Raw genomic sequence first — 18,789 nt, 5'->3', positions numbered from 1 at the left:
GACAGCCTGGAACCAAACCCAGGCGTCTGGATATTTAATGCTCTGCTCAGACTCCTACCGTGTCGCACTGTGTGACAATCTATACGTTCAGCTATCTTGTCCTTCTATCCGTCAGTCCACAGATGGCTGCAGAGTCAGCCTCCCTAGCAAATGCCCCTTCTTTATGTTGCATATAAAACTCTGGAACACTTGGTGTGGACCTCATGAAGGGAAGCAGAATGGAGCCGACAAGTGCGGGGGATACTAATTAACGAGAGTTTTTGGCAGGGCCATTTTGCTCTTTTGTTCCCTAACTTCCGAAAGGGAGCTGCTGTGAAGAGGTAAAATGGCTCACGTGGTGGTTGTTGAGCAGTGGGTTGATGCCTCAATCTCTTTTCAGTCTGCTCCTGACACTTTTGCTGGGATACCAAGACCTGGGTTCAGGAAAGTTGGGTGGTCTTAACCATCACTCAGCAGGAGTTGAAGTTGGGTCAGAACTGCCCCACTGCCTTTGGCAGCCTGGCACAAGTTGCTCTGGCCAGCAATACCCCACATGCAAGACTTGAGGCTTGTCTCAATTGGAACCCCCGGCGGCAACAGAGATGGAGGTGGCAAAAGCTGCCTTCTCTTGTCATAGCTGTGTTCAGTCATGGGCATGGGGAGGCTGTCATAGACCTTCCATAGCTGAGGGTGTCCCCTCTTCACATCCCTGCTTGAAGTAGCAAGGCCAGCAAAGCTCTGTTGAGTAGATCAAACCTTACAAGACCCCTCCAGAGGGCAAGTTGCCGAGCCTTGCCTTTCATTGTGTTGTAGATGCATTTACTTTTAACACAATAGCATCAATTACGTGTTAGGTGAGTGGTTATCTGAGTGTTGGGACAATGTCTTTCCTTATCCCCTTGTTCTAACGCAGCCTCCTGTTCGGGGCTGTCATCCCCTTTTCTGTCACAGAAACGCTCCATGCCTGCATTCAACCATGTTGCTCCTTCTTACCCAGCCTAGCTTTTCAGCAAGCTGCAACACTGACTTATTTCTGCTCCCATTCAGCAGAAGCAGAGTCCTTTGGAAACTCCCACCCCTGGTATCCCCATTCCCCTCCCAGCGTGGATACACAGGCATTAACGTGGCTGTTTCTGTCCTCAGGCGGTTGAAGCTGGCCCAGTTTGACTATGGGAAGAAGTGCTCGGATATTGCCAAGCTGACAGAGGGCATGTCTGGGCGAGAGATCTCACAGCTGGCTGTGGCATGGCAGGTAGGTTGGCTTCACTGGTGCTCTCATAGCTCAAGTGAACAGTAGGTTTAACTGGGGAGTAGTATGATCTCAAATCCATCGTGTCATGAAAACCAAGGCTGCGCCTAACCAGCCTCGCTAAAATGCAGCCAGTTCTAGGGTGGAGGACTGCAGCCATCTGGTCCCTGGGCACTGGTGGGAGGGGGTCTTCCTAACAAGCCACTTCTCTCATCACAGCTGTTCTCCTCCTGCACTTGCTCAGACCTTTTTATCCCTCTTCCCATGTCCTGAAACGCTTGTTTGGGGAAGCGATTGACAGACTCTCCAGGATGGCTACAGAGAGCTGATAGCACCTGGGACTAGTTTTGCATGCCTTGGATATGGGAGAAAGAACCTGAAGTCAGACCTCCAGAGCAGCCTTCCCTTATGCAAGGCAGGGGGACAAGGACCAAAGGGGCAGGTCTGGCAGGATGTTGAACTGGGGATATCAGAGGGCTTCAAGCCATCAACCTAATGCCCAGTGGCAGTCAGTAAAACAGACCAAATACTGCTGCATGTAGCTAGCCAGAGCCCAGATCAGATCATTGTGGCTGGTGGTTCACGGGATACAGGCTGCTACTTGGAGTGCACTGAGCAAATGGAAGACACAGGCAGTGAGGAGGGCACAGTGGTCTGTGGTTTTGAAATGTTGAGCTCATGAGGAGCTAGCAGGCAAGCAGTGTGTCTGTGTGTTCAGACATTTGTGCCTCGGGGTTGGGGAGTGGGGGCGGCGGTAGCGGTTCAAGTAGTTTTGGGATGAATTGACTTTGACATGAGTGTTTCTGCATTTTTTGACATTTGAAGAGCAGCATAGCCGCCAGCTCTCGGTAAAGCCAGCTGAATGTTTGAGCCAGCCCAGCCAAGCTTTGACGTGTGTGCTTGGTGGATTGTCATGCCTTGTTCTGAACCAAGGTCTGCTCCACTTCAGCGGGATAGAGGTTCTCTCCAAAATACTCACAGTGGTCTGACACTGCATGACAGCTGTGTTTCTGCATGGTCCCAGCTATGGCTTGGGCTTATCTAGGATTTCTCTCTAACACTCCTTGTAAAAGATGAATGTTGTGGGGGGCTGGGATGTATCGGCATTAAGAAGAGATGCCAGAGCTGTGTTTTGCTTTAATTGGATCTCCTTGTTGATGTGAGCTGGAAACTCGGGCCTTGAGATCAGTGTTTCTGGAAGGAGGGACTTCATAGCCTCACATGCAGCTTGGTTGTGTTGGTACTGCGATACCTCTTCACAGCACGGTGGCCTATCCATTTAAGAGTGGCGTGAACGTCCTCAGCTTTCCTTCCGTAGCTCTAGCCTGGGACCAGACCTGTCCCTGAGACCGCCTCAGAAGACCAAGCGCATGTACTGCCTGCTTTACCTTCTCACCCTCTCCGTCCTCTCCATCCGAGCCCAGGCTTGTATTACATTTCTGGCTGATGAAAAGAGCAGCCCCACACGGGCTTGGCACCAGCTTTATTCCTTCCTCTCATTTTGCCTTCATGAAAGGAGGGCTTGCAGAATTGCTTGTCTCATTAAAACTTCATTCATCAGCAGCAGCGGTAACATATGCTGAGGTGATGGCGTAAAGCTTGTTGCATTTGAACACTCAGAATTCAGCTTCCTTGACCTTCCATTGGGTTGTAAATCACAATGGTCAAAGCACAAGAGGCTGTTCCTTTCCTACAGCACTGAAACCTCTGCTTTGGGGCAAAGCCCATCTCTGTTGGATTAAAGAAATCTTTCTGAGCTAGGGCAGGCTGCTGGAAGAGAGAGCAGAACTGGGTATTCACATCTGGTCTTCCTGACAAGCAGAATGCCATAGCTGTTGCAATTAATAAGAAGCTTATGCTGCTGGAGGATTGGTTAGATACTAAATGAACACAATTGAATAGTTTAGCTAATTTTTTGACAAGAATCCAATGTATATTCATCTCAACTTCACTAGAATCACTACACAGAATTAAGTGTTGTGACAAAAGGCAGAATTTGGTTCTTAAATATGCAGTGTATGACTTTAAAGTTACCAACAAAAAGCTATGCAGTGTCTCTCCAGTTACCTGTTCAGGCTGTATATGCCCTGTGGAAATGCTCTTCTATAGAGAATAAGATCCTGTAGTCATGTATCTGTTCTAGATGCCTTTAAAGCACTTGCAGGGGTGTAGGTTGTACTTTAAAGCACTTGTGCATTTGTAGTGTGGTGGAAATTGCAACCAGACCTGTTTTTGCTGCATATCAAAGTGTGAATGTTTTGAATGTTCTTTTCTTGTTTTTTGATGCTAAAGACTTTGCATGCCGACAGGATCTTTGTTCTCAGGAGTATCTGCTTAGGCTGAAATCCCAGTCCAGCATTCCACGGCATGCATGAAGTCAGCAAAGGAGGTTATAACTTTGGGTTGAAAATTAACATTTTGGACCCGTGTATTCTTTTTTTTTTTTTTTTTTATGTGCATGTGACGCGAGAACAAAGGACCTCTACTAAACCGTTCCAGAGTAATCTACTTGTGCATTGCCTGGAACACCAGTTACTTGTGAAAGGTACTTTTGAGGCGAGTTGGAAATCTTGTGACAGTTTAAATGGTCACAGCTTGTTCTAACCAGCTTATCAATCCATGCGTCTCAGAGTATGGCTGAAAATGAAAACCAGTGCCTTATTCCTAAGAATGCGAGAACATCACTAACATTACTTTTTTCTCTGATATTGTGTGTGTTCTCAGCTAAAGAAGCACTGAGAGGTGTGTTTTTTGTGTTATAATTGGAGATAACCTTGATAATTTGATCTGTCCTCCCGATCCTTTGACAGGCTATTTGCTTTGCATTGAATCTTAAAGAGGTGCTGTTTGCCATCAGCTTCCTGAAGAGTGCACAATGGACTCAGAGGCCTTTTTAATGTTATGCTGAAAGGAAATCCTCTGGTTGTAGGTTTAGAGCCAAAGGTATGTATTGTTACTGTAAAGGAGTAGACAGCATGAGCCCTAGAAAGGGTTGGCTTGTTAGAGGAATATCTAAGGAGGGAATATTTATACTTCCCAGGCCAAATCCATCAGTGTAGCTGTTGCTGCATGTCTGACTTGCACACAATATTTTTGCAGCTACAGATTGAGTAATAGCATAGGCGATTTAAGCAGGTATTTTATTTATTATACAATGGAGCTACTGAAACCCAAGAGCCAAGTGACTTACCCAGGGTCATATAACAGATCAACAAAAGATGGGGAAAAGTATCCTGGTCTTCTGACTCCCACGCCCTCTACTCATATGCACAGTGCAGTCTTTTGGACTAACATATTTTGAAAGAGGCTTGTGATTCATGGCTAGTAGATTGAGCACTGAACAGAGTCTAGGGGGCCTGGCTTCTGTTCCCACTTGGTAAACAGGAGCAAGACACTTGGCCTCCCTGCCTCAGTTTCCCCAAGTGTAAAATGGGGTTCATAATACTGACCTTTTTCATAAAGCACTTTGAAATTGTAATCGAAAGGCATTGTGTAAAAGCTGGGCATTGATTACCCTGCAGAAGTCAGGTGTGAAATGTAATCTTGTCCGTCAGAAAATCAATCTCCTCTTGTTCATTTAACCCTTCAGTCCATCCTTTGTTCAACCTGTATTCATTAATCCTAGTGGGCTCCCCTGCACCTCTGTGGCTGGCAGGCAGGCAGGCAGGGACTGACCTTTATCTTTCTGGCTGGGATTATGAGTGTCCGGTGAAATTGCCCCACAATTCTTTGCCTGAACAAGCTGGCTGTGCTTTATCCCCAGTGTGTGTGTGTGTGTGTGTGTGTGTGTATATGTGTGTATATATATATATATATGTGTGTGTGTGTGTGTGTGTATTTGTTTTCATGGCAGCTCAGAATGTGTGCTACCACTCCCCATGTTCAAGGTCACAGATAAGGAATTCTGTCTGCAAAATGTCACGCTTCCAGTTTTTTAATAACTTTGCAAAAAAAAAATCAGCTGAACTGGATACACTCCTCACCTCCTGGCATTGTCTAACTTGTTTTTATTTCAAAAGAAAATAAGCACAAATTAGCTCTCAAAAGCGGAGTTTGGAGTAGTATGTCTGTCGGCTTCCTAAGCTAAAGTCGGAGGGCCCCAGGGCGGGAATTCCTAGGCAGGCACTGGGTGCAGGGGAAACATTTGGAGGAGCATTATCAGAAATATGACTATGAAACCATGGTGTGAGCATGCATGTTGGGGATGTTGTATGGCTCAGTTGCCATCCATTTTGGAGCCTTCTCCTTTCCAGCTGCTTGCATTTGCACATAGTCTGACGCTGGGCCTAGCAGTCTTTCCCCATAACCAGTCTGTTGCGTGGTCAGACTCAGACCCCTTGCAGAATCGACTTCATCGCCTTCTGGACCATCGCACAGTGCTCTTCTCTTGTTTCCACCTGGCCTGGCTGGGGAAGCTGGCAAAGCTGCAAATCAGGGATGGGTGAAGTCCCCCACCCTGCTTGCTTCAACATGGCGTTGCCTCCCCATAGCTAGTTACCAACAGTGGCTTTGTACAGAAACAAGAACGTGGCTCTTCCTTCTGAGCAAACAACAATTGGCAGTAAACTGGCAATTTTCTTAGTAAGATTGGAGAGCAAAGTCTGCCAATCGACCTGCTGCTGCCATTGTAATCGAAGCTCTTCTATCTCCCGGGCTCTCCCCCAGCCTCAGGATTCAGGTGCGCAGCTGATTGTTACAAACCATCAGTTTTGGCATCACTGGTCCTTTGTCATTTTTCATTTTCTATGAAGGTTTCCCATAGAGAGGAGCCTCCTACAGCTGGCTGCGGGTCTTTTTGGGAGCTGCCAGCCAACAGTGTAAGTAGGTTGGTTTGTCGATAGTTGGCTGCAGCTGCAGTTTCATATTGTTGGAGAAGAGTGAAGTGAATGCAGAGTGTTTCACTCGTTTCCTTCCTGTGTCAGGCAGGTTGGGTCCACACTCGTACTTGCCAGAAGAACTGTTTTGAAGGGCATCCCCTAGCCCTATGCGGCTCCTTGTAATCCAGAGTCTCTCTCAGGAGCTGCAGCTCCAGTTTCCTGCTCATCACCAAGCCCTGCCTAATAGAGCGTCCACACGCATGGTGCCCTGCCGGCCAGGAGCACCGCGTGTTTCAGACTCTAGGAAGGTTTTTGCATCTAATCCATTTAAAGTGTGAGAGAGCATCTTCTCTCCTCGGCATTCCTGCCATGAGGAGTTTGCAGGAGATACCATGGTATTGTTGCGCATGTGTAGTGGTTCATCGGGGCTACCAAGTGTTTCCACGTAGCATTTCAGGTGTAGTTTGATTGCAGGTGAGCTTGTCTTTTTCAGACTTGAGTTGCAGGTGATCACTCTGTGTTATGGCTCAACAAGGGGGTGGGGGGCTGATTTTTTTGTTCCCAAAAGGTCACAGAATTGCATCCGTCTTGTGGGCCACATTTCCTAAGATAGTCTAGCCTGGCTAACCAAATGTCAGGGATGGGAGCACGAACTTCAACCCCCAGCCTTAAAAACCAGCTCCAGCATGTTATGTACATCTGGGGTAGCTGGGGCTGCTTCTCTGGCTTGAACAAAAACTGGTTAGCAGGATTCTTGCTTTTGCTTTCTGATAATACACCCAAGCTGTAATTTCACAGGAGGTTAAAAATAATCGAATGCGATACCTGTAACAAATTGTCTCCAGAATGATGAACAGCAAGGAATCGCGGGGCAATCCAATACATTTCAGATGGCTAAGAGAGCTTAAAATGGGGATGTGGCATTTTCTATCCAAAATCAGGGACTATACACCCAAATTGAATTTACTGCAAGGGCAGAGTTCTTGTTTGTTCACCAAGGGATAAACAGTTTCATCGATTCAGTCTAAGCGAGTTTGCCCGCACGTGGACTTTGCTCTAATGCCAGTAATTTATTTCACTCCTAGTCAAGGCATCTCCCTTTGGCGATGGAACAAATTTACCAGAAACAATTGGCAAAAATTGAGCCAAGTCATCATGTGCCTGGAGTGTTAGTTTTCTAAAGTATGTACAGGACTCGTCAGGACACCTCCCTGTTGCTCTGAGAGTGCGATTGGGATTTTTTTTTCTCTTTTTTTGGTTGCCTGCTTGCTGTCCATGAGACCCAACTGCCAGGATGTCATCACCCAACAACTTCTATAAAAGACCAGAGTCAGATTGCAAAAGTCAACCAGATCTTCCACTTGACTGTCTTCCTCAGAAGACTAGGATGGGGTTTGCAATGCAGTCACAGTGTGTAGCTCTCCCTGGCGAGCATGCTTTGCTCCAGGGAGGTCTCTGAGGTGGGTTGAATCTGTAGCAGCTAGTGTATTGAGGTTTTGAATCAACCGTACAGGCAGTGCAGCATCCTGTGCTTGTTTTGATATTAAAATCTATTTTGCTTTTGTATTTCTGTGCCTATACTTGCAGGCTTTGGTAGTCTTGGACGTTTGCAGACTGCCAGCGCAGCACAGAGCTGGGGAAGTTTGGGGTGAGGAAGAAACCAGCAGTAGTTTGCCAGTGCAGGCTTCTAACATCTAGAAAAGCCTAGGAGTGGTTTTGGGTTTGTGGTCGAGTGATTTGTGGTTCGGTCGTTAGCTGGGTGGGCAGTCAGGCGTCAGAAGTGAAACCCACTGAGATGCACAGGGCAGCGTTTGTGCATCGCTGAGCTCTTGGATCTGTTGAGTCTCCCACAGTTTTAAGACCTGCTTCCAGAAGGGCTCTGGATTTTTTATTTCTGTAATAAAAGCAGAGACCTTGTAATCTATCACGCCCTGCTCACGTCTTTGCAGAGAGCGCCGTCTTTGCCGGACAGGGATCACATGCTTTCTTGAGTCGTCATCAGCTAGTCATTTAGGGGGAGGTGTTATTGAGATAAATGCTATCGCTTTTCCCCAGCGCTGCCACCCCTGCACCCTGTCAGCCTTGAGCCTCAATGTGGAGAGTGGACAGTGAATTATAAATTGGATGTGGAAGCTGAGCACCTGAGATGGCTTTATTAGCCCCCCCCCCCCCCCCCCCCCCGGCTGCTTTATTACCTCTTCTAAATCATCACAGGCCCCCTCCATCCCCAAAGTCAGTTAATTAACAAGGTATCTGGTCATTCAGTGAGAAGGGCTGTAGGGACTCCTTAACGAGCCATGCACTGTGCTCCAGGGGGCTCTTTGAGGAGATTCTTGCAGTGCCCCCCACTAGCTCAGCTTTCCTGTACGAGCATCACGGCTGAAACATGAGCGGCAGCAGCACGAACACCACTTCCCTTTTCCCCATGCCCCACAGGCAGTAAATCAGCTCCTGTAGTTTGTTTTCATGCTTTGCTCCCTCCGTCGGCCACCTGAACCCAAGGTCGTTGTGTTAGACTAGTTGCTGGCACCGTGCTCGAAAGCCCTTGCAATGGTCTTGCAACTGTCTTATGGACCTTCCAGCGCAGACACCCCCTCCCTGCCCCATCCTGCACAGTGAAGAAGCAGGTGAAGTTCTAGTGTTTCCCAGGAGTGACATTTATATGGCAGCTTACATACGAGAGATTAGTGCCTAGTTAAAAGGGGGAGGACATGACCTGAAGTTATTAGGAGTGGGCCCATTGTATTAGGGGGAGGTAAGAGTCCTTCCCCTGTTCTTCTGGTAAATCAGGCAGACTTGGCTCCTCTTATCAACCAAGAAGAGATCCTAGGCACCACTGTTGGCTTGGGCAGAGTAGGGAGAGGCAGGGAGCTGTGTGGGTCCACTGTAGACCTGGGATAGACAGCTGAGGGTCAGGAAGCAGCTAGTCTAATCGGAGGAAGAGCTGACACGTTCCAGGGATCCCAAGCATGGTGTAATTCAGAGCCAGCATCGTGCGTTGCTCGAGGAGCATAGCAGCACGATGGCTGGAGGATGCAGCCTGGCTGGAATTGCACATCGCAAGGAGCTTGCATGGCCTCATGCCCTGCTTAGGCCTAGGAAGGGATCCAGGTGCTTTTTGTGCACAGCACCAAGGCTAAAGGAAGGAAGGTGGCTTGTTTCCACCTTTGGATGTATAAAGAAAAACGATCCGGTTGCTGAGCAAAGAATGACTTGTTTTTTGCAGGGGCTGCTCCACCACGCTTTTCCCCTGTTGCCATGTAGCCGGTGAGCGCTTTAGTGGATTTCTTTGATAATATTTTAGGAAGAAGGATTCAGTTTGGTCAGCTCAGTGGCGGCACTCTGAATCCAGGAAGCCAGTCGCAGTCTGCTGCAGTGGGCTTGCTCTGTGATGTTGCAACATCAAAAATTGATTTTTTTTTTTCCCCATTTTTTTTAACCTGCCTTAGCAACCATATAAACCCTTTCAGAGCTCGTGCCTTTCACTCCTGCTGAGAGCCACTTGTTCCCGCTGCCTTTTAACCTGTAGATAGCGTTTCTACCTCGGCATCCACTTGAACACATTAGCTGGACTCGGAAGCGACTGCTCCTGGGTGCTGTTGACACCGTCTCCTCTGTGCGTTTTCTCTGTATTGGGATGCAGTAAATCACTTTGCTGGGTAAATGTTTTGTTTCTATTGTGGCATCTCTCTTCCTGCTACAGAACACAGACAAACCTGAGAGCTTGGCTTCCGGGAGGATGCTTTGCTAGCGAAGAGCGCACGAGTGCCAGGTAGAGCTGGCTTTACGGGAACATCTAAACTTCTGTCCAGCAGTGTTAAATGCGTTGGACTGTGACTGTTACCATCCCAGCCAGAAAGTGGAGCCGGGTCTGCTTGTGGGAGCCAGTAATTGGTGTATAGCTGTGATTTGCAACCAGGAGGCCACAAAATACTTTTAAGGGTACCATGGGGTGCAAACACATAGACATGATGGATAAGATAAACCCAGAGATTTCAAATAGGAATCCATAGCATCATAAACATTATGCCCTGCTGTGGACTCTCTGAGTTCTTTGCAACTGAAAAATTGCTTTAGTATTTTTTTCTGTAGTCAAAAGTGAGTGAAAGCTCAGAGCTGGCATTTGGGGAGGGTAGTGCGCTTCAGTGTGCAAAGGTTGAGAATCACTGATGTATAGTGACTGCTGAGCAGGGATCCAGGTTGGGAAATGGAGAAAGACACGGATTTCCCTCTTTGCCCAAGGGAAGTGTAGGGGTTTTTCATTTTAACAGAGAAACCCACAAATTTTGCAGCTTTGCACCAAGCTCTCTACTGGCTCGCAGAGTTCCCACCTGCAAAGGGCGGGGGGCAGGGAGCGAGAGGAGGGCTGTCGGGCAAGGGGCCCCAGGCAGCCTGGAGAGCAGCGGGGTGGGCAGGGGGCACGTCGCCAGAGCAGTGCAGAGCTCTCAGCAGCAAGGAGCTTCCCTGCACAGCCCTGCTGTGACCTGCAGGGCCGGGTTGCACCCACTGAGCTGTGGAGGCCCTGGGGGAGGGCAGCAGGGCAGGAGCCCAAGCTGGCAGCACGCAGGTTGTGCCCCCCATCCTATGCACAGATCTGGGGGACATGGGTCCCCCATGTCCCCTTGGGGGAGTGCACACTGTGGCAGGGAGCTGGCCCCACTCCAAGTCTGCAGCTCTGCGCTCCACTTCACTGCAGCACCTGCTGTCTCCTGCGGGCAGTAGCCGGGGCTTGGGCGCTGCTGTGGGGAGCAGGGAGCTGCGGACCCTGGCCCTGTAGCTCTGGCAGCTGGGAGCCCCCTCCAACAGGGCTAGGCGGGGGACCAGAGGCCTGTGGGTGGGGGGCGAGGGGCACCAGCAGGGCCAGGGGGCTGTGGCTTGGAAGTGAGGGGCCTGGGCCTGCATTCTGCAAGTGAAGCGGGCAGGGAGAGCTCTGATTTCCCATGATGATAAACCCAAAATCGAATACCAGAATGTATAGGTATTTAGAATTAATTTTATTACAGAGATTGAGGCACGGGTAGGCTTCCAAATTGCTTTAAAATTGTAAATATATCAAAACATTGTGTTCAGCTGATATCTAGATCTATATATAGATATAGATCCATATATATTAGTGGCGTTTCATTTTTATCATGGAATTTAGGATTTTAATCAGAAAATTTGCAGTTTTTTATAAGGGAAAACCAAGATCCCAGGTGATGAGCTTGGGTGTATATTACAAGATGTGCCCAACACCTCTGGTAGCAGGTGCTCAGCTGAGATTAGGGCCATGTTACGCTGCTCCTACAGCGTAGATCATTTCTGAAGAGCATGCAGCCCAAATGCAACCAGAGAGTGGCACCATGACACCTTTCCCAGTGCTGTAAGCTGTTTCCTGGCCACCAGGTCCAGGCTGAGAGCACTTGCCTCGAAGCCCTAGAGCAACAGTTCTGTGGAGGGGCCAAGTGAACTTTTATTTGTGCGGCGTTTCTTCCTTTGATTGAGAAGAGAAACCCTTTACCAGCGCATAAAGGCCAAGGCAGCAGGCGTTTCCTGTAACAAAGCTGCAGCTAATAGCCCTCTGCTTTTCCTCAGGCTGTCAATGCTCAGAACCCATCATTAATCCCTGGGAATGACCTCCCCCTCCATCATTTGTTCCTGAAGTGATCTTGAACTAATGTGCACCAGGAGGGGAGCTACAGTAACTTTATTTCCTTAATGCTGTTACTCTAATTACATCCTTAAAAAGCATGTGGCCGCAACAGCACAATTAAAGCAAGTGTCTATAAAAGGACAGCAGGTAGGGCAGGAGGTTGCAATGCTCATCTGCTGACGTTACAGCATGCGAGAGCTTGGGAAACTCCATCAAAGAATAAGCAGGTTGCAGATTCAACACCAGCCCTCCTGGGACAGACGGAGGTCACAGTGGGGCGTGGGGTATCTGCTCCGTGGCATCCCAGCACACATGTTGCCTCCCCCAGTGGCCAGATGGGAGCTCAGCTTCCAAGAGACGGCTGGGTGCTCTGTGCATGAGCAGAGCTGGAAAAAGAAGGAGGATTTTTTTTTTTTGCCCTGAGCTTTGCACTTTACTACATTCCTGAGCTGGGCTATTGAGTCTTTTCTTCCGCAAACCCCCACTATAGGATCTTGCGACTCCTTATTCGATCTGTGCATCTGTAAAAGGGTTCATTAAGCAATTTTCTGTAGCTAGGAGCTGTACTTTACAAAGCTGCCTTTATTCCAGGCTCTGCTGTTGACTTGTGACCTTGAGGAAGGTACTTGAGCTCTGCCTCTTTTCCCATTTCAGAGGTATTTGTCTGTTTTTGTCTATCCCTGGGTGAACACAGCTGTCTAAGTAGCTATCATTACTGTACTTGGAGCTAGTGTTTCAGCTGCAGACTGTAGTAGGCCCTAAGCTGTTTGGAGATGATATAGTTCGGCATTTGCTTGCATATGGTTGACCAGAGTCCGGGTAAGAAAAGCAGCAGCACAGGAAATGAGCAGGCGAGAGAATGTCATAGGTGAGAAGAATTTAAAAGGTAGGAGAGAGAGAGGTCAAAGGTAGTCTGCTAACAGTCACTTAAAGTGCATTTAGTGGGTTTATGCCAGATAGAACTGGTTTAGAACAAGGCATAGCTTAAATGAGGGCTGAAATTAGACCCATTAATATCAATAGTGAGAGAAACCCACTAGACACCATTATGTATTTTCTACCCATACTTACCCAGTTTTTGAAGTCAAACTATGTAATCAAGCTTAAAAAATCCAGCTCTTCTAAACCGGCTGATATATATGTAAAATTAGCTAGTGTCGTTGTATTGGATCTGTATCCGCACTGACGTGGGAGCTCATTGGATTATCAGTTGCAGCTGGAATAATGCGTTTTCCTGCAAAGGAAGGGCTCAGCTTTGTGTAGCGCAGCCGTAAATCAGGTCTCGGTCGTGCAGATAAAATTACCTGACCCAAACACTGCGTCAGGATCAGATGTCAGCCCTCCGGCAGCCTCGAGCCTTGGCTGCGTGTGCAGATAGGCCATGTGGGACACAACGGATGTTCCCGTTCCTTGGCAAAGGCGCCCCTTTCCTGAGCTCCTGGGGATTAGGCCACTTGCAGCCAGCTCTAGGCATGGCTTTGCTTGAAGGTTTTACATTGTAGAGGCTTCTTGGTGCTGCAGGGGGTGTTTTTTGATAGCTGTGCATGAGGGTTTGAAGTGGAGATTGTGGTGCCGGTGGCTGGACTCAATGGCCCTGGTGGCTCCTTCCCAGCTTTGTAGCCCTTCACACATTTGCATTGTTGCCGCCTTACTCACCCCTTTGTGACTGAATTCAAGTGCTGCGTGTTCAGGATCAGGTTGGAGCCACGGGACCTGCTGTAGCCTGAAACCTAGAGCACCAGGAAAAGGCATCCAACAAGGCTGCAGGCAGAAAATCACCCCGTAGGAGCCACGTGTTTGTGGGATGCTCTAGTTCAGTCATTTCACTCCCGAAACCTGAATTCCTATTGAATTCCCCAGGCTCAGGCACCCGCGGGAGGGGCTGGGCAGTCCCACCGGTTCTCTCCTCCTCCAAAACCCCTGGATAAGTTCTCAGTGCTGACACTGGGGAATACTATGGGGTTTCTTCCCTAGAAGTTGTAGACCAGGCTAATCCAAAGTGGGAGTGGGCACGGGGGGAATAAACACGGGAAGCCACAACGTCATCCTTCCACCTTCCTTTTCTAATCACAGCTACACGGTAAAGCTGGTAAACAGATGCGGTAAGCCAGGTGCTCTTTAAAAAGCCCTGAAAGCAGCCTTGAAGCAATTGTCTGGAGGTATTTTAAGCTTCCCTGTCTTGTCTAGATGAGCCTGTCATGACGGCTCCCAAAATCAAATGTGTCTGAAGACTTCAGACAACAGTCACAGAATTTTCCCCCTTTGCAGTGGTGGATGGCGCCAGAACAAAGTACTGAATGGGAGTCATTCATCTGCCACCTTGTCTCTGGCTGCATTGCATTATGCCCCTGATGCGATTCAAAGTGAATCCCCGAAGTGCAAAGCTTAATTGCAACTTGCCAGTCACTTAATTTGTTTCAGGTTCATGTATATATTTTCTTAATTAGTTTTTTCTCCAACAGTCATTTGCTGCGTTGCCGGCTGCAATCATTAAAGCTCCTTACGGGTGTTTCAGACAGAACAAAACGATGGGCAGCATCTGGACAGCAGCATTTCCTCTCTAAAGGAGCAAAAGAGTAGGTTTAAGCAATGCCCAATGCTTCAGTCCACAGGGTCTGTCCTCTGCCTGCCCAAGGCGGACAGAGGCCATGGTGTAACCAATTTCCTTTCTTAATTCCCAGGGATTTGACCCCCCTGAAGCATGCACAGCTTTAGGCAGCTGTCCCAGTTTTTAAAATCAGCAGCAGCTCTGAAAAACTGCAGACAGAAAACACATCCTATTACAGAGCTGTCCCAAAGGCATCTGACTGGGGCTGCACTGAGCTAACAGGTGAGGGGCTGGAGCTGCTGGGCTTCCATAGATGAGGTCTAGACAGGGTGTCTGCAGGGCAGATCACACCAGTGCGTACCTAGACCTTCCACCCCGGCCATGCCCCTCAGTGCAGGGCAGCAGCAAACCCTGCTATTCCACTCCCACAAGTCTGCAGTGCAGCATAGGTCTCCCCTGTGGGGCTGGAGCCCCCACACCTCTGCACATGCACCTCCGTGTTAGCTTGCTTGACCCCCTCCATCCTGTAATGGGGTAGCAGAAGTGTGCACAAACCCAGGGTTGCGTGTTCCACCCAGGGAAGCAGGGCTGGACCCCATCGAGCTCCCGCCCTAATTAAGACACGATCCAGGGTCTGCAGCGGCAAGGGATGCTATGGGTTTGAATCTCCTGTTTGAAGTCCAGGCAAATGGCTGCAAGGGTCTGATCCCTGTGTAGGCTGGGTTCAGAATCAATCGCTGCTAATGGAAATCCACTGTGGGTTCATTGCTTGTTGTTAGCTTGGCCCCATTCCTCAAGTTTCTCTGATCCTGGATAATCAGCAGATAGAGCCTGTAACACAGCCAGCAGTCGGCATCATGGAAATAGACTTCCAGGCTCAGACAGAAGGTAGTTGGGCTTCCCCTTTCTCTGTAGGGCATGGTCCTTTACCTGGGATCTCTCAAGTATACCTATTTACAACCTTTTATAGAAGCAGGACATTGGCTGCCGTGGTCCCCCTGCTCTACCTGCGGCAGGTTAGGGAGGGTGTTATATCTCGTGTCAGGCTTGCCAGTAGTTTTTCCAAGATGGTGGATTGTCTGGGATGGTTTGGATAGGGATGATCCTGCCACAGGCAGGGAGTTGGACTCGGTGTCCCCTGGAGGTCCCTTCCACCCCTGCTTCTGCATGATTCTCCTTCTCTCTGGCCCTTCCTCTGCTGACCTGGCCAGGACTCCATTGGTTTCCATGCCTAGAATCGTCTTAGCTACTTCCAGCGTTACCCAAACTCCTGACTTCTATGGCTCCAGTGCAAACCCACTGCCGTGCCGCCTTTGCCGCTCCTCTGGAACAACAGCCAAGGAAATGCACATTGATTGCTAGCACTACCCGCTGCCCACCTCTTGCAAGAGTCCCACGCCATCCCCACGAGAGAGACCTGCTCTTTTGTCCTAGAGCTGGGATTGCCTCCTAGATGGAGACGGGATGCAGCGAACATTTCTTTCATTTTGTGCCCTTCTCTTCCTCTGACTTGTGTGACCTTTCCCTCTGTGTGAAATGCTTGTCTTCGGTAGGGGGGGAGGCTGTAAAGTGCTGGGCGCTGGAGGGCGGGAGAGAGGTGCGAGATGTTTTTGAAGCAAGCTGGGCTGTGAAGTAGCGGCGCTGGTAAACATCACTCCAAGGCTACCGCTGAGCTTATCGGCTTCTCTTCCTGCGGGTGGAGGTGGGGGCACCAGATGGGTATCATGGAGGGGGTTCGTGCCTAGCTCTGTAGCCGCTCCCTGGCAAAAGGGAGGGGGAACCATTGATTTTTGCCTCTGAACAGCTCCAGGGCCAAGTCCAATTTCTCCAGCTTGACCAAGTGCAGGGCAGCAAATGGGTTAAAATTTGTCCGTGCCGGAGCCCAGCGTATGAATACAAATGAAGCCAGGCGTTGGTTTTCAGTACGTAAGCTGCTCCCCGAAGGCGCCGCTGCTTTCCCCCATTTGCTTTCCTGACAGCCAGGGCCTCGGGCTTGCTATTTATAGAAAGTCATTGAGAAAATCAGCAGAGCGTGAACTGCGCCGCTTCGGCTGGAGCCTCCACAATGGGATTGATGGGCTCTGCAGCGCGGGGAAGCAGCGGATGCCGCTGGCCTGCTCAGCCCAGGGGCGTGCACGCGTCACGCTCACTCCATTTTAAATGCCTGAGCTCCCTCCCCGCCAGCTTGTGCCAAGAGAAGTCAGGCAGACAAAGGGGGTAGCCGCTTTGGAGAGCTCTGGCAGGCCAGATGAGCCTTCAGCAGAGGGATGCTCGGGCTGGATCTCAAGCCTATCCACAGCCTAGATTTCACAGCAGGGTGGGACAGGTGGGGGCACGATGCTGTAAACTGGTCATGAGTATTTATGGTGGATGGCCGGTCATCAGGGGATGCGGCAGGGCAGCCATCCCAGATTTGGGGCTTGAATCTGTAGGACCAGCTTACAGCATCCATGCCCTGTCGTCCTGTGTCGGGGTGCTCCGGCCCGAGTGCCCTCCCAGGGCCTGCGGGCCAATTGCAGACAGCTGCTTAGGTGTCCCTGGGTTTGCGCAAGATGAATGGGCCATGGAGGGGAGGCTGGCAGTGCTCGGTGCTTGGTTTTGCTGGGGGTGGGTGGGCACTCATTCCCCAACTGCCCCCAAGAGCTGGATCAGGAGCTGCTGTCTTCTCAGAGCAGCGAGGTTGAGGTGGAGGCTGATCTCTCCCTAGGAGGCTTTAAAGGCAAAGCAGCGTGGGTTTCACAGCCGGGATGCACCACAGCCTTGAGCAAGGGATCAAAGAGCCGCCCAGAAGGGAGGGATGCAGAAGGCGGTGGTCTGGCCCCCTTTGAGCCCCCCTGCCTTTGGGAAGGGTTGGGTTGGTGGGAGGATCCTTGCCAGAGGAAATCTCTCAAAAGCCTGCTGCAGCTGGGGCTTAGCCAGGACCCAGCTGCAGCAGCATTGCAAAACTGCAGACGGACCAGCCCCGGACTCAACACTGCGAAGGCTATAGGTGTCCATGGGCAATGCGGCACTGCCGGAAAGGTGACCCTTTTGTTCTCCCCCATTTTGGTAACTCCCCATAGCAAAGACTTGCAGTGAACTGGGGGGAAGCGCTATGCGTGTAAAAGCATTTGTGCATTCCAGTGCTGCTTTGTGATCGAACACTTTTTTTGTCACAGAGCAGAGGGCTGTAGCTTCTCCTGTGAGCGTGCATCGGAAGTGCAGGGCTTGTCTAGCCTGCTTTTCCTGGAAGTGCTCTAGTGTCTGGGTCACGGTGGAGTTAGTTGGGTGGTTGGGGTAATGCACAGTACAAGGCTTGAGCAGGCAGAAAGCATCTCTAGCAAGGCTGCTCCAGCCCTGAAGGTGAGGGATGTGGCTGTGAACCCAGATGTTTAAAGGGGAGCTCCCCAGCACTCCTGGGGAAAGCTGTGCACTCCCGGTACATCTCCAAGTCCGCCGGGAAGGGCAGGGAATTGAGATGTGGGGCTCCATGCGGTGCCAAAGAAAGTGCAGGGGATTGAAGCTGGTCACAGTCTCCTCCACACTGGGGGCTTGCTCTGATCTCAGCAATCTGCTGCAGCCGCCTCCGAGCAACACCCACGCAGAGGTGGACAGGGCTGCTCTGCTCCAGCCCTTATGCTGGTAGCCCGAGGGCTGCAGCCAGAGCTGCGCGGCTGCCCAGAGCAAGGGGACCAGTCCCCGCTCCATGTGCTGCTGCTACAGGCGCCCCGTTCCTAACCACCAGTCTTCTCTTCCCCTCTGCAGGCCGCAGCGTATGCATCGGAGGACGGGGTCCTCAGCGAGGCCATGATCGATGCCCGCGTGGCGGACGCTGTGCAGCAGCACAAGCAGAAGATGGAGTGGCTGAAAGCAGAGGCTGCAGAAATGGGCAAGCAGCCCGGCAAGGACCGGCTGATGCCTTTCCCCACGGGGACCTCTGTGTGAGAAGCGGCCTGCAGGCCCCAGACTCACACGCATGGGGTGGGTGGAGGCCCGGCCCAGAGGCCTGCTGGGTGCGCGTGTCCCTGGAATCATGTCAGGGTGAGGGGCGGCCATCGCTGCTGGAGGGGGCACCGCCTGCCTCCCCCCTCACAGTTTTATACCTCGACGTAGCACCGGAGATTATGGTGGTTTGGACAAGGCCAGTGCCTCCCATTAAAGGAGCCCCCTGCCAAAGCGCCGTCGCCCGACTTGTGCCTCTCTGCCGCCACTTGCTTGGAGACCCAAGGTCGGACCCCAGTGCCCCAAATTACTCCCACCCTCCAGTGGGGCTCGGGGCAGGTTTGGGAGCAGCTTGGGAGTGAGGGTGGCATGGCTGTGGCCCATGGGCTTGGGGCTCCAGGGCTGCCAGCCTGGCATGCTCACAGGGATGACACTCGCCCGTGTGCCAGAGCCACTCTGGGGCCATGGCGTGGCAGGATGGGGAGTGCCAAAGCAAGGGGGTCTGATGCACAGGAGGACAGGAGCAGGGGCAGGAGCTGCTAGAAACCATTGGGAGGTTTTCTTTAATGGTGGGAAGAAAAACCCGAGTTCGTCCTGGTGAGGGGAGAACGGCAGGCGCTCCCTTCTGTGGGCTGGGCCCCAA

General features: G+C 50.6%; 1 protein-coding gene across 1 annotated transcript in view; it reads left to right on the top strand.

Moving 5' to 3' along the window:
* The window catches only part of LOC102561386 (ATPase family AAA domain-containing protein 3), a 45,643-nt gene extending 27,262 nt beyond the window's left edge, over nucleotides 1–18,381 (top strand). Inside the window, exons 15-16 of the mRNA XM_006263005.4 lie at nucleotides 1,123–1,231; nucleotides 17,970–18,381. Coding sequence (XP_006263067.2) covers nucleotides 1,123–1,231; nucleotides 17,970–18,149 — 289 coding nt within the window. The 3' untranslated portion in view covers nucleotides 18,150–18,381. The remainder of the gene's footprint in view (nucleotides 1–1,122; nucleotides 1,232–17,969) is intronic.
* The last annotated feature ends 408 nt before the right edge of the window (nucleotides 18,382–18,789 follow it).

This window comes from Alligator mississippiensis, chromosome 13, assembly GCF_030867095.1.
Source record: "Alligator mississippiensis isolate rAllMis1 chromosome 13, rAllMis1, whole genome shotgun sequence".
In the NCBI taxonomy this organism is placed as follows: Eukaryota; Metazoa; Chordata; order Crocodylia; family Alligatoridae; genus Alligator; species Alligator mississippiensis.
This window is presented reverse-complemented; position numbering and strand designations above follow the sequence as displayed.